The sequence below is a fragment of the Chamaea fasciata genome, unplaced genomic scaffold, assembly GCF_029207755.1.
Source record: "Chamaea fasciata isolate MVZ Bird 193981 ecotype frontalis unplaced genomic scaffold, bChaFas1.0.hap1 SCAF_1, whole genome shotgun sequence".
In the NCBI taxonomy this organism is placed as follows: Eukaryota; Metazoa; Chordata; class Aves; order Passeriformes; family Sylviidae; genus Chamaea; species Chamaea fasciata.
Genome location: NW_027094086.1, coordinates 152,149,334 through 152,163,777, shown reverse-complemented (window position 1 = coordinate 152,163,777; position 14,444 = coordinate 152,149,334). Strand labels below are relative to the sequence as shown.

General features: G+C 59.0%; 1 protein-coding gene and 1 pseudogene across 1 annotated transcript in view; one reads left to right on the top strand and one right to left on the bottom strand.

Annotated features, from left to right (window-relative positions):
* Nucleotides 1-14,444, bottom strand: part of NBEAL2 (neurobeachin like 2) — a 49,040-nt gene that overhangs the window by 14,452 nt on the left and 20,144 nt on the right. The window contains 19 exon segments of the mRNA XM_066202210.1: nucleotides 1,924-2,571; nucleotides 3,254-3,339; nucleotides 4,119-4,278; nucleotides 4,363-4,521; nucleotides 4,628-4,781; nucleotides 5,711-5,813; nucleotides 5,901-6,060; nucleotides 6,416-6,549; nucleotides 7,605-7,776; nucleotides 8,003-8,095; nucleotides 8,202-8,284; nucleotides 8,385-8,709; nucleotides 8,792-8,911; nucleotides 9,598-9,730; nucleotides 10,614-11,188; nucleotides 12,021-12,119; nucleotides 12,207-12,290; nucleotides 12,379-12,456; nucleotides 13,596-13,702. Of these exon segments, the coding sequence (XP_066058307.1) occupies nucleotides 1,924-2,571; nucleotides 3,254-3,339; nucleotides 4,119-4,278; nucleotides 4,363-4,521; nucleotides 4,628-4,781; nucleotides 5,711-5,813; nucleotides 5,901-6,060; nucleotides 6,416-6,549; nucleotides 7,605-7,776; nucleotides 8,003-8,095; nucleotides 8,202-8,284; nucleotides 8,385-8,709; nucleotides 8,792-8,911; nucleotides 9,598-9,730; nucleotides 10,614-11,188; nucleotides 12,021-12,119; nucleotides 12,207-12,290; nucleotides 12,379-12,456; nucleotides 13,596-13,702 (3,473 nt within the window).
* On the top strand, nucleotides 6,754-6,878 carry LOC136302796 (U2 spliceosomal RNA; annotated as a pseudogene).

Genomic DNA, 14,444 nt, shown 5'->3' with positions numbered 1-14,444 from the left:
GTGAAGTGGGGTTTGGGTACATTTTCACAACTGGTGAGAGATTTTAAGGAAAAAAAGAAGATGTTGGAGGAGTATTTGTTGTTACTAAAGAATTGGGTTTGGTTATGTGTTCACGCTCGGTGAAAGGTTTTAAGGAAAAAAAGACGTTGGAAAATCTTTTTTTCTTAGGAAAGAAGTGGGGTTTGGTTGTGTTTTCACCTCAGTGAAAGGTTTTAGGGAAAAAAAAAAAAGAAGATGTTGGATGTTGGAACCATTGGGTTCTTTTTTCCTCCGGACCTCGTGGAACAAAGAATGTTTCCTGGAGATTGGAAAGGCCGCGGCTGGCTGATTTTACTCCTGCATCTCCCGGGGTGGAAAACGCAGCTCTGCTGCCCGGGCAGCCATGTGGGAATTGACAGCGCTCAGAAAACAGATCTCAGAAATAGAAAATAAATCAAGGCAGCGACGTGAAGCCCGTGAGAAAAGCTGGCCTGGGAAATTGAGAGGAGGAACCCAAAACAATCCCTACTCACAATCCCCGTAGATAGATCTCCTCCTCCTGACACCCGGTGTTTTCCCAACCTGTTTAGCGGTAGGGATGTTTCCAAAAAGGTGGTGCCCTAAGGGACCAGTCCTACTCATTGCACCCAAACGCTGCATAAAAGAACCTTTCAACAAACTTCGCTATGAGCCCTCTGAGGAAATCTGAGTTCCCCTGTCGTTCTGCGAGCTGTCCTGAACTGAATGACACGGCCAAAGAGCAAATCACTGCTCCTGAGAGCGCACCAAGCTGACTCTGCCTGCTTTGCGGTGTTTGCGTTTTGTTCTCGCCGCAGCTTCAAGAGAACAACGCGCATTTCTAGGATTTATCTCTCTGTTTACGTATTTCCTTCTCCGGGAGGAGAAAGGTGGCTGGCGGTGGTCTTCACCCACGAGGTCAAAGAGGTGGCAACCCGCGCAGCCGATCTTGTGCCTTCTGAAAGGATTGTTGTATCAGACGGAGTCGGAAAATTAAACTCGGGATTTTCCCGCTGACCTCCCTGCTGCCCGCCCCACACCCTTCTGTGTCCCAAAGTGCGACACCAAGTCGCAGATGACTCCGCCCCTGAGGGTGCACGAAGAGCTGACCGCTCTGTAATGGATGCAGTGGATAAATTCGCGTACAAAATATTGTACGTGGAAAAGTTATACGTTGCAACTAAAGCTTGGATTCCCTGAAGTAAATCAAGTGCTGTCTCCAGCGTTCCCAAGTCCATCGTCCAGCTGTGAAAACCACAGAATTTGCAACGGGAACGGTGAAGCTAGCTTGGAAACGCTTCACGGCTACTCAAAAATCTGCTATCAATCATGGTGGAGGATCCGGGAGATCAAGTGCCCCGAAGAGAAGATGTGGAAGGACTTTTGGAACGTCCTTTCAATCCATCGGGAAATCCTTCCCAAACCTCACTTGGAAAGAAAAAGAGTACGCGAATATTCCGACTTTTCAATGGACATTGCCTCCGGGCAGAAGAAAGGAATAAAAACCCTGCACTGAGACCCAGCATTAGCGGGCGAGATTGGAAGGCACCTCTGCCGCTGTTCCATCCGTCCACCCAGCATTCGATCGACGTCGTCCTGATTTATGGTGGCGTTCCGAAATTGACTTCGGAAGCTGCTAAATGAATCTTTGGATTTTGGACTGGCTCTTGGTCATTCAGAACAACTCTGCACCTAAGAGCGCGCCTAAAAGCTGATCACTCTGCACCCAAGGGTGCACAAGGAGCTGATCACTCTGCATTTGAGAGCGCACCGAAGAGCTGAGCACTGTGCCCGGGAGTGCCTGTGCCTCCGTCTACCCAGGTGTCCTACAAAAGCCTCTCCAAGCCAGGAAGGTCGTGCCACCTTCACCGCCAGACCGGACTGGGGTGTCCCGGCGTGGTGGGGACGAGCGTTCGGGGGGCTCACCTGGGGGTTGCTGGTGTTGGACACGTTGTCGCTGGGCAGCACGTCCTGGTAGCTGCTCTCGTCCAGGACGTTGGACAGGCTGGAGCTCTTGCGGGCTCGCATTCCCGGGAAGGGCTTGAAGCTCTCCAGGGGGGACGGCGTGCCGGGGCCGCTGGCCGGGCTCTGGGCGCCGCTCTCCGCCGTGGCCGCCGAGCTGGTGCTGGCCAGCTCCAGCCCCAGCTCGAAGGGCGAGGTGGAGAAGGGGGACAGCGGGTGGTAGACGCCGTCGAAGGGCGGACCGTCCCCGGGGTTGGAGGACGAGCGGCTGGCGCGGTCCGAGGAGTCGAAGGACTTGGAGTTGTAGCAGCGGAAGGACCTGGCGCGGCCACTCGGAGAGGCGGAGTGGTCGGAGAAGCCCTCGGAGAGCTCCTGGTCCGAGGCCTCGTAGCCCAGCGGGAGGAAGACGTCGAGCTCCTGGAGGTCGGAGGGCGGCGGGCTCGTGCCGTCCCCGCCCGAGGGCGGCGGGTCCGGGCAGCCCGCGGGGCTCGGGCTGCGCTGGCGGCACTCGCGGGATTCCTTCACGTAGAGCTTGGTGAGCGTGTCCTGCCAGCCCGGCAGCCTGGCCAGCGCCTTCACCAGGTCCTGCTGGGCGTAGATCAGGTGGAAGAGCTGCAGGAGGAGGAGGAGGAGGAGGTGGAGAAGAAGAAGGAGGAGGAGGAGGAGGAGGAGGAGAAGGAGAAGGAGAAGAAGGAGAAGGAGAAGGAGAAGGAGAAGGAGAAGGAGAAGGAGAAGGAGAAGGAGAAGGAGAAGGAGAAGGAGAAGGAGAAGGAGAAGGAGAAGGAGAAGGAGAAGGAGAAGGAGAAGGAGAAGGAGAAGGAGAAGGAGAAGGAGAAGGAGAAGGAGAAGGAGAAGGAGAAGGAGAAGGAGAAGAAGGAGGAGGAAAAGGAGGAGAAGGAGAAGGAGAAGAAGGAGGAGGAGAAGATAAAGGAAAAGGAGGAGAAGGAGGAAGCAGAAGGAGGAAGGAGGAGGAGGAGGAGGAGGAGAAGGAAAAGAAGGAGGAAGGAGGAGAAAGGGGGAGAAAGGACATTGGATGCTGCTGCCCCAGCTCCTGATGGACAGACCCATCCCAGGAGCAGGAGCACCCCAGATCCTCCAAAACCACCACGGGGTGAGGCTGGAGCTGCACCATTTCCATGCCGCCAGATCCGTGTCACCACCACCCCCACGGCCACCGCTTTTGGTCATGGCTGGGTGTCCGAGGAGCTCAGCCCCGGGGTGACACCTCTGTCACCACCTGTTGTGGTCCCTCTGTCACCTCCCGTCGCGTCCCCTCTGTCACCTCCCCGCTCACCTTGCGGCAGATGTCCAGTCGGATGCTCAGCTCAGCCCGGTGGGACAGGGACACCACGGCCACCAGGTCCTTGTAGTTGGGAGGGTCTGTGGACAAGGAGGGTCAGCGCCGTGGTGGGGACACTCCTGCTGTCCCCAAAAGCCACCAGAGACCCAGCCCAGCTGAGCCTGGTGGGAAACCACCGGCACTGATGCCATGGCTGGGCTGGGATGGTGGCCTGGTTTCTTGGTGGGATGGTGGCCTGGTTTTTATGGCACATGGTTGGATGGTGGCCTGGTTTCTTTGGCACAGGGTTGGGATGGTGACCTGGTTTCTTGGTGGGATGGTGGCCTGGTTTCTTTGGCCCACTGTTGGGATGGTGACCTGGTTTCTTTGGCACATTTTTGGGATGGTGGCCTGGTTTCCCCTTGGTGGGATGGTGACCTGGTTTCCCCTTGGTGGGATGGTGGCCTGGTTTCTTGGTGGGATGGTGACCTGGTTTCCCCTTGGTGGGATGGTGACGTGGTTTCCCCTTGGTGGGATGGTGACCTGGTTTCCCCTTGGTAGGATGGTGACCTGGTTTCCCCTTGGTGGGATGGTGACCTGGTTTCCCCTTGGTGGGATGGTGACCTGGTTTCCCCTTGGTGGGATGGCGGCCTGGTTTCCCCTTGGTGGGATGGTGACCTGGTTTCCCCTTGGTGGGATGGTGACCTGGTTTCCCCTTGCTGGGATGGTGACCTGGTTTCCCCTTGGTGGGATGGTGACCTGGTTTCCCCTTGCTGGGATGGTGACCTGGTTTCCCCTTGGTGGGATGGTGGCCTGGTTTCCCCTTGCTGGGATGGTGACCTGGTTTCCCCTTGGTGGCACGGTGGCCCGGTTTCTTTACCTGCCCCCAGGACCTGCTCGCAGAGGCAGCGGAAGAGCAGCACGGAGCCGGGGACGTCGCCGAGGTGGGAGACGAGCCCGTGGTACCCGATGTCCTTCAGCTTCAGGCGGCTCTTGCTGCGCTCGGGCACCTTCTCGTACTTGAGCATCTTGTAGAGGACCTGGGGAGACAACCAGAGGAGATCACCTGGCCGTCACCTCCCTGCTGGGGACAGCCCAACGGGGTCGCCGGCGTCCCGCCCTACCTTGAAGACCCTTTCCCGCACTTCGTCCGAGAACTTCTTCTGCACCAGCAGGGAGAAGAGCAGCTCCACGTGGCCCGGCTCGAAGAGGACGGCGAAGAGCTGCTCCTGGGCTGGGGAACCCTTCAGCAGGCTGTGGAGCACCTCCAGCGCCCCGCACACCTGCAGGACACGGGCAGGGTTGTCCGCTCCGCCCCGCCAGACCTCGGTGGCTTGTCCCCAAGCCGCGCTTGGGGTTTGGGGGACCTCAGCGTGGGCGGCGACACACCTGCTGCTCGTCCTGGGCCGCGGCCAGGTAGTTCAGGAGGCTCTGCATCTCCTCCCCGCAGAAGCTCCTGCAGAAGAAATCCTTCACCAGGCTGAAAAGGGACGTCTGCACCGTCCTGACGTCGTCGGCGGCCGCGGTCTTCTCCCTGGAGGTGCTGAGGGACGGACACTCGTGGGGACGTGTCCCTTGTCACCCACCAGGCATGGGCAGCATCATCCCAAATCCCAAGGCGAAGCCTGAGGAGCTCCAGGGATCTCCTGCCCCTGGGTCTGCTGGTGGCAGGAGCCACCATGCTCCTGGTGGCGGCCGGGGCTGGATTTGGGAGAGCAGGGGTGGGACGTGGAAGGTCCCAAAGTGATCCCACACTCTGGAAGGAGGGATATTGTCCCAAAGAAATGGGGTTTAGTCACACCACAGCTCCCAGGGGGGAGGCCCACCCCGTCGGCATTCCGGGATTCTGGCATGGAATCACCTGCAGCTCCAGGATTCCTGCATGGAATTCCCCACAGCTCCAGGATTCCTACATGGAATCCCCCACAGCTCCAGGATTCCTGCATGGAATCCCCCACAGCTCCAGGATCCAGCCCCACACGGAATTCCCCACAGCTCCAGGATTCCTACATGGAATCCCCCACAGCTCCAGGATTCCTGCATGGAATCCCCCACAGCTCCAGGATCCAGCCCCACAGGGAATCCCCCACAGCTCCAGGATCCAGCCCCACATGGAATCCCCCACAGCTCCAGGATTCCTGCATGGAATCCCCCACAGCTCCAGGATTCCTACATGGAATCCCCCACAGCTCCAGGATTCCTACATGGAATCCCCCACAGCTCCAGGATCCAGCCCCACACGGAATCCCCCACAGCTCCAGGATTCCAGCCCCACATGGAATCCCCCACAGCTCCAGGATTCCGGCATGGAATCCCCCACGGCTCCCGGATTCCTGCATGGAATCCCCCACAGCTCCCGGATTCCTGCATGGAATCACCCACAGCTCCAGGATTCCTGCATGGAATCCCCCACAGCTCCCGGATTCCTGCATGGAATCCCCCACAGCTCCAGGATCCCGCCCTCCAGCTCACCCGTAGTAGGTCCTGATGGAATCCAGGACGAACTGCACCCCGTACTTCTTTCGGATGCGCTGCTTGTGGTCCTTGACCACGCTGGCCAGGTACTGGACGTGCCCTGCAGGCCAAGGGGAAGCTCTCAGGATGCCCCAGGGAGCCTTTTCCAGCCCGGGATGGACGCTCCCGGGCGTTTCCCATCTCCCACCTAAGCGCACGGCGAAGTCGCTGCCGCTCCAGACGCGGAAGTCGAAGAGCAGGTGCTGGTGGAGCAGGTGCAGCAGGAGCCCGCTGCCCTCGGAGCCCACCTGCTCCATCAGCAGCTGCGAGGCCATCAGGGTGCTCATGTCCAGCAGCGTGCCGGGGACCTGCCACGGAGGGGGACAGGGTGACAACTCCCAGCCCCTTTGGGGGACATCGAGGAGCGTGGGGCGTCGCCCTGATTTTAGTTTCCTCGCTCATCGCAACGTAAAGAGCGACGTTTTGCAAACCGCGCGTTCCTGTCCTGGGGGAAGGACGCGCTGATGGACTTCTGGCCCGGCCAGCGGGGTCAGTGAGGTGTCACCCCCGTCCCCACAACGGCCGGTCGAAATCCAAACCCCACTGAAACCCCGAAATAAACTTCCCTCTTTCTCCTCTCGCGGCTGGGCGGTGCGAGCGTGGCTCTCCGCGTCCCTCTGGGGACAGCGGGGACGGGGCGGGTTTTTGGGGAGCCTGCCCCACCTTGTGCAGCAGCGCCCCGATGATGGCCGGCCCGTGGCACTGCACCAGGCTCTCCTGGTTCACGGCGTGGTTCTTCAGGAAGTTCTTCACCAGCAGCAGGAAGGCGGCCACGCTGTTCCTCTCCAGCCTGCTCTCTGCAGGGACAGATCTGTGAGCCCTTGGAGCCCACCCAAACCCCCTCCTGGAGCTCCCCACGCTGTGGTCTCTCCAAACCCTTCTCCTGTCTTCTCCAGATTTAAGGAGATGGAAGCGCCCGCTGCTTTGAGCTTGGGGGTGAGCAGCTGGGTGCTGGGAGGAAGCACGTCCCACCCCGTTCCTGGAGGCGCCCTGAGCCCCCCAGGGCTGCTCGGCCTTTCGGCTAAGATCAGCTCAAGAGTCTGTTCTTGCCAGTTGAACATCTGATACGTCCTCGATGAGAGGAGCTCCATATTAAACGGATTTTTGGGCTCGGGTGGTTCTTTTTTTTTGGTTTCTTTTTTGTTTTTTTGTTTAGGTTTTTTTTTTGTTTGGTTGGTTTTTTTTTTTTTTGTTTTTTTTGGGTTTTTTGATTAGTTTTTTTTTGTTTGTTTGTTTTTTGTTTTTTGGGCTTTTTTGATTAGGTTTTTTTTTGGTTGTTTGTTTTGGGGTTTTTTTTGGTTTTTTTTTTTTTTTTTTTTGTTTAGTTTTTTTTTGTTTGTTTGGGTCTTTTTTTGGGTTTTTTTGGTGGTTTTTTGGTGTTTTTTTGTTTTGTTTCGGTTTGGTTTTTTCAGACTCGGGTTTTTTGTTTTGTTTTGTTTTTTTTTTTTTCAAGGGAAACACAGGTTGGATATTAGGAAGAAGCTTTTCACAGGAAGAGCGATAACATACTGGAACAGTCTGCCCGGGGAGGTGTGGAGTCACCATCCCTGGATGTCTTTAAAGCAGACTGGATGTGGCACCGGTGCCATGATCTAGCTGAGGTGTTGGAGCTGAGTTGGACTCGATGATCTTGAAGATCTCTTCCAACCTGGTGATTCTGTGAGTTTGTTTGTGACTAACCGGGCCATACCAACATCCCGAGTGGTTCCTCCATCCCCCCATAACTCCTGGAGCCTCAGGCAGGACCTCTCCTGCCCGTGGTGGACACCTGCCAGGCCCAGGAACCCCTCCGTGGTCACCTCCAGCCACCTGGGCAGGACGGCTCCTGCCTCACCTGCCCTGGACTCCTCACCTGAGGACGTTCCCAGCGGGATGAGCATGCCCTGGGCGTTCCTGGAGGACGTCAGCTCGGGCCCCACCAGGTCGTTGGTCTCCTGCTCGCCCTCGGGCTCCTCCGCCTTGGCCACCACCTGCTCCAGCAGGGGCAGGAGCACCCCCATGCCACCCACGCAGTTCACCACGTCCTGGGCGAGGGAGGGGAGAGGCTTTGCTGGGTGGGGGAGGACCTCCATGGCACCTGGGAGGGGGGGGGGGTCCCCCCAAAAGTCACCTGCTCCCCTGCATCCACCTGGATGCTCAAGACCTCTGGGGACATACTGGTCCCTGCAGGGTCCAGGGGAGCTGGACTGAGGGACTGAGGGACATCCCCAGGCCACGGGGTGGACAGGTCACCCCGTCCCCCCGGCCTACCTTGACGTCCCAGTTGACCACCTGGTGCCCCGTCAGCCTCCCGTCCAAGCCGCGGCCGGGAGAGAGGTCCAGGCAGATGTTGTTCCTGCAGGCCTGCGGGAGGAGACCACCACGGGAGCACCCTCGTGCTCCTGGACACGTCCCCTGGGGTCACAGCCAGCGCTGTCCCTGTCCCCAGGGTGGGGGCGGCCCTCCTCACCTGGGGCGTGTAGTACAGCAAGAGTTTTCCGCTGAGCTCCGCCAAGTCGCCTTCCAGGGCGAACGGGGACGTGACATTCGGGCCTGGAGGGGGGGAGGAGAGGACCGAGCTGGGACACGGGGGAGGACAGCCCGGCCAGCAGCAGCACCGGGGGGACACCGTCCACGTCCCACCCTGACTCACCTGCACAGAAGAGCGCCTTGACCTGCGCCTGCTGCAGCGCCTCGCAGAAGATGGCCACGGAGCCCAGGTGCCCCTCCAGCGAGGTGGGGCTGCCCCACTCCGTGTCCTGGCTGCCGGCCGCCGCCGTGGCCACCACGCCTTCCGTGGGCAGCTGCGCGGGGCTCCACGAGTGGGGCCCCAGGCTGGCGGGGACCGACTGGGAGCGCCCCAGCACGGGGTGTTGGGGGAACACCAGCTCCGGCCCGTGGGACGCCGACGGGTGGCCGCCGGTGGCCGCAGTGGTGGTGCGGTGACCCGCCGAGCCGATGCAGCAGGAGGTGAAGGACTGCGAGGGAGAAGGGGGTCACGCTCAGCCCCAGTGAGGCCACGCAGACGGCTCTGGGGGGGCTCCGGGGGGGCTCCCCCACCTCGTGGAGGGAAGGGAAGCGCAGCTGGGCCGTTTTCCGCAGGTGCCCGTCGGCGTAGATGCTGACCACGTTGTGGCCGAAGGGCCGGCGGCCGGCCACGTGGACGATGGCCACGCAGTGCTGGGGGAAGGGGGACAGAGAGGGACGTCAGGGCACCGTGGGGTGACAGGTGCTGGCAAAGGTGAGAGAGGACAAGCTCACGAGTACGATTGCCCGGCAGGAAATACTGAAAACATAAAACCTGTGAGTGAAATAGAAATGACGGTGAGCTTTGAGGTGTAGGCACGGCAGGCAGGAAGGTGGCGATTAGCTGGAGGTGGGTTTAGTGACAGCAAACAAAGGGACACCAAGGGAGCAGCCCCACCGAGGATCAGGGAGAAGGTAGATAAGAGAGTAGTCTTTAGAGAGTTTAGAATACACAGTGCCATGGTAACACAGCAGTTCTCATGGGCTGGGTGTAAATTCCGCAGGGTTTGCATCTCGCGCCGGTTGGACACTGAATCAGAACATTCAACACAAAAGGAGATATGAGGTATTGTAACGAGGAGCTCGCTCTCCTAGCTCGTACCTGCTCCTCTTACTCTGCTCTCTTTCCTCACCTCGCTCACCTCCTCACCTGCTCTCACCTCTTACCTCTCTCTCTCCTTGGGGCATCCCTCCAGCCGAGGCTGGCGGCCGGAGACAGACCCTCTTACCCGCCACCCTCGCCATAAAACCACGCGCTCCTGTAAGGGTCTCAGGTTCGCCGAGTCCCCTCTCCCTGCCGTCCCACAACCGCGACGGGGACGGGGGGACACGACCCTCACCCAGGCGGAGTCGTTGAAGGCGAACTCCGGCAGCGCCACCGTCATGTAATCCTTCTTGGTGCACACGGCCACCACCAGCACGCCGCCCGCCGTGAAGAACGCCTCGAAGCCCGTCCCGCTCGCCGTGAAGAAGCTGGTGGAGGAAACCATGGGGAGAGGAAACCATGGAGAAAAACGTGGAGAAAACCACGGGGAGAGGAAACCACGGAGAAAATCGTGGAGAAAACCACGGAGAAAATCGTGGAGAAAACCATGGAGAGAGAAAACCACAGAGAAAATCGTGGAGAAAAACGTGGAGAAAACCACAGGGAGAGGAAACCATGGAGAAAATCGTGGAGAAAACCATGGAGAGAGAAAACCACAGAGAAAATCTTGGAGAAAACCACGGAGAAAATCGTGGAGAAAACCACGGAGAGAGAAAACTACGGAGAAAATTGTGGAGAAAACCACGGAGAGAGAAAACCACGGTGGGGATGGCGGCGCGTTGCGGCGTGAAATTTGAGTTTGCAAATTCACGTGAAATGGTTTGTCCTAAACTAGCCCTTGCTCCGACCCCTTTGGTTTTTTTCCCTAGGAACCAAGCATTCCCACCTGGATACAATCTGGGATTTGGGACAGTACAGGCAGCCCTTACCCGCTGGATTCCCAGAGGACCAGACCTTTCTACGGGATCACTGCTTCGGGAAAGACCGCCTCGTCTGGACTGCTTCCACCACCCTGCTCAGGTTGGATTCTGACTCTGTCAGTAGTGGTCTTTTGTATTATTGCATTTTTTAAATATATATATATTTTTTTTTCCTTTCTTCCTCTTAAATTGTATTTCTGACTTGGAGCTTCTCTCTCACTTGTTTTTGCCCTCAGACCACCAACACAGCCCGAGGGCCAGGACCCGCACCAGCGAGAAGGCGCCAAAGCCGCAGCAGTGAATTGGTTTTTTTTGGCGATTTCGGGGCCGGTTGCAGCTCCAAACCCCGCACTGCTGTCCCTCCCCAGCCCGGTTTTGCGGCGACCATCACCTGTAGAGCTGCCTCCTCTTGGGCCTGCCCGGCGGCTCCGTCTCCTGCTGCTGGCTCAGGCACAGCCAGGCGTGGAAGGCGAAGGCGCCGCCGGGCCACCTCTGCACGGTGGGCACCGCGATGCCGGCCATGCCGGGGCTCAGGTCGAAGCTCCGCAGCGCCCGCGGCGACCCCTCGCCCCTGGCCATGCCCGACAGCGCCCGGATCACCGGAGCCACGTAGGGATGAGGCCCCCGGCCCCGCCGGCGCCGCAGCAGCCGCAGCAGCTGGCGCAGCTCGCCGGGCCGGATGGACACGCTGCCCAAGGAGCGCAGAAGCTCCAGCAGGTTTTGGCAGCAGGGCCCGGGCAGGGCGGGCTCGGCGGCCAGGGCGGCCAGCAGCGAGCCCACCATGCCCGCCTTGACGCAGGTGAGGCGGCTGGGCAGGGAGGACTCGCAGAGGCGCCGCAGCCACGACGACAGGAGCACCTGGAGGTCGCGGCACTCCAGCGCCGGCAGCCAGGACAGCAGGATCAGCAGGGGCTGCTCGTTGCGGATGGGAGGAGGCGGGATGGAGCTGTGGTCGCCTTCCACTGCCTGCAGGGGACACGAGGAGGGGGTTGGTGCAGCCGCGGTGCTTGGAGAGGGATGGATCCGTCCTTGGGTTGGTGGCAGAGACCTTGTGTAGACCCTTGTGCATCCAGAACCTTGGAGGCTCCCAGGCATCAGGAATTTGGAGACCCTCATGCATCAAGGGTCTTGGAGAACCTTATGGATTAAAGATCTTGGAGGCTCCCAGGCATCAGGAATTTGGAGACCCTCATGCATCAAGGGTCTTGGAGAACCTCATGGATTAAAGACCTTGGAGACCCCAGACATCAAGGGTCTTGGAGACCCTCATGGATTAAACAAGGATGTCAGGGACCCTTATGGATCAATCCCTTTGGAGATCCCGTGCATGAAGAATTCTGGAGACCCCACGCATCAAGGCTCTTAGGTACCTCCACGCATCGAGGATCTTGGAGATCCTCATGGATTAAGGATCTTGGAGATCCACACGGATTATGGATCTTGGAGACCTCCATGCATTAATAGTTTTGGAGATATTTTGCACCCAGGATTTTGGGGATCCCAAGCATCTTGGAGGCCTCCGTTTATCAAGGATCTCGGAGACCCTCACGCACGGAGCACCTTGGAGACCCTCCTGTGTCCAGCAGTTCCAGGGTGAGCAGTTCCACACCCAAAAGGGCTCAAAACTCCCCAACCCAAGCACAGCTCCAAGTGAAAGACAACCCGAGGACCCCATGGGGAGGAAGCTGCCGAGAACCCAGCAGAGTGGAGAGGACGGCGGGTGGGCTCCGAACGGGGGCGGAGAGCCACAGGAACCCCAGGGCTTCGCCCCGAGGCAGGACAAACGGGGACAACTCACCATGTTGAGGAGCTCCTGGAGCAGACGCTGGGTGGGCTGGCCCTGGCTCCTCAGCACCTCGTAGAGGTGGGCGTAGCCGATGCGCTCCTTGAACACCTCCTGCAAGGACACAGGGACGGTGAAAACACTCCCAAACCCCTCCGGTTTCTGGGGGGTCCTCCCCGCGGGGAGGTCTCCTTTGCCCACCTTGGCCGAAGGCGAGTTGCTCATGATGGCCGTGAGCACCCCGAGGGCGTGGACGGCGATGGCGTCGGAGCCGGCGGCGTCGGCCTGGCGGGGGACACGGGAACGGGGGAGCTGCTGGGACATTGGGGACGGGGGCGGGGACACAGCCCGCCGGGGGCGGGGCTTGGGGTACCTGCTGGAGTCCGGCCCCGTTCCGCGTGGGAGCCTCGCGCCGGGCGTCACCCGCCACCCGCGAGCCGCCGAGGTAGAGCTGTGGGACACGGGGTGGGCGTGGGTGGGACACGGGGAGGTGCTTCCGGGGGGTTCCGCACCCCACGGATGTGTCCCGGGATGGTTCAGAGACAGGAATGGTGAGGATGGAGATGGAGGTGGAGGTGGAGGTGCCCAACCCTGGTGTCCCCAGGAGGGACACACCACCCTGTCCCAGGATCATTCAGAGTTGGGAATGGTGAGGATGGAGATGAAGATGTCCAACCCTGGTGTCACCATGAGGGACACACCACCCTGTCCCAGGATCATTTAGGGCTGGGAAAGGTGAGGATGGACATGAAGATGGAGGTGTCCAACCCTGGTGTCACCAAGGGCATTTAGGGAAAGGTGAGGATGGAGACGGAGATGGAGGTACCCAACCCTGGTGTCACCTAAAGGGACACACCACCCTGTCCCAGGATGGTTCAGAGCCAGGAATGGTGAGGATGGAGATGAAGATGTCCAACCCTGGTGTCACCAGGAGGGACACACCATCCTGTCCCATGATCATTCAGAGCCAGGAAAGGTGAGGATGGTGATGGAGATGGAGATGTCCAACCCCGGTGTCACCAAGGGCAAAATGCCTGTCCCAGGGTCATTTAAAGAGGAAAGGGTGAAGAAGGGAGGAAGGCAGGAAGGGAGGGTGAGGATGGAGACGAAGGTGTCCACACTTGGCGTCACCCGATCTCAGGATTGTTTGGCATCAGGAAGGGTGAGGATGGGGATGGGGATGGGGATGAGGATGGGATGGGGATGAGGATGGGGATGGGGATAAGGATGGAGATGAGGATGGGGATGAGGACGGGGATGGAGATAAGGACGAGGATGAAGACGAAGATGAAGATAAGGACAGGGATGAGGATGGGGATGGAAATAAGGATGGAGATGAGGATGGGGATGAGGACGGGGATGGAGATGAGGACGAGGATGAGGACGAAGATGGAGATAAGGACGGGGATGAGGATTGGGAGGAGGACAGGGATGAACACGGGGATGGAGATGAGGACGAGGATGAGGACGAAGATGGAGATAAGGACGGGGATGAGGATTGGGAGGAGGACAGGGATGAACATAAGGATGGGGATGGGGATGAGGACAGGCACGAGGACAGGGACGGGGCACGGAGGTGCCAGCCCACACCTTGCTGTTCTGGAGCAGGCGGATGATGTGCTCGAAGCAGTTGTTGCTGAGGAACGCGGCCTGCAGCACCGGCCGGTCCTGGCAGCTCAGCATGGCCGGGATGGCGTCTGCGGGACACAGAGCCTGGCTCAGCCCCATCCCAATCCCACAATCCCACAATCCCAAACCCCAGCCCAAATCTTTGTTGCTTTTAGTTTTTAGTGGAGGCAGAGAAGCTCCTGGACTTTTTTTTTTCCTCTTTCTTGGGACAGTTTAACCCCGCTCTGGACTGACAAACCCAGAGGAGCACCAAGAGCTTGCACCTGTGGCCCACCAGGGCCTGGACCTCCGGTGGGAATGATCAGAGACTCAGGAGCTGAGCTACACCCAGGGCAAGGACTTTCTGAATTTCCCACCTCACTCCAGAACGACAGAGAGGTTTGGTTGTTCCGGGTCGTTCATTCCTGATGCGTGTGGGCGCTTTGTTTGTTAAATCAAGAGTGTTTCCCCCACTTTCCTCCAAGGAACTTCTTTACTGGACCAGCTGTGGGTTGGGTTTGCTTCCCAGAGGGACCCTATTCGGGGGTTTTCTCCCCAAAAATCACCCCAAAACAGGGAGGGACCCTATTCGGGGGTTTTCTCCCCAGAATTCACCCCAGAGCAGGGAGAGACCCTATTTGGGGCTTTCCTCCCCAAAATTCACCCCAAAGCAGGGAGAGACCCTATTTGGGGCTTTCCTCCCCAGAATTCACCCCAGAGCAGGGAGGGACCCTATTTGGGGATTTTCTCCCCAAAATTCACCCCAAAGCAGGGAGGGAACCATATTTGGGGATTTTCTCCCCAAAATTCGCCCCAAAGCAGGGAGGGACC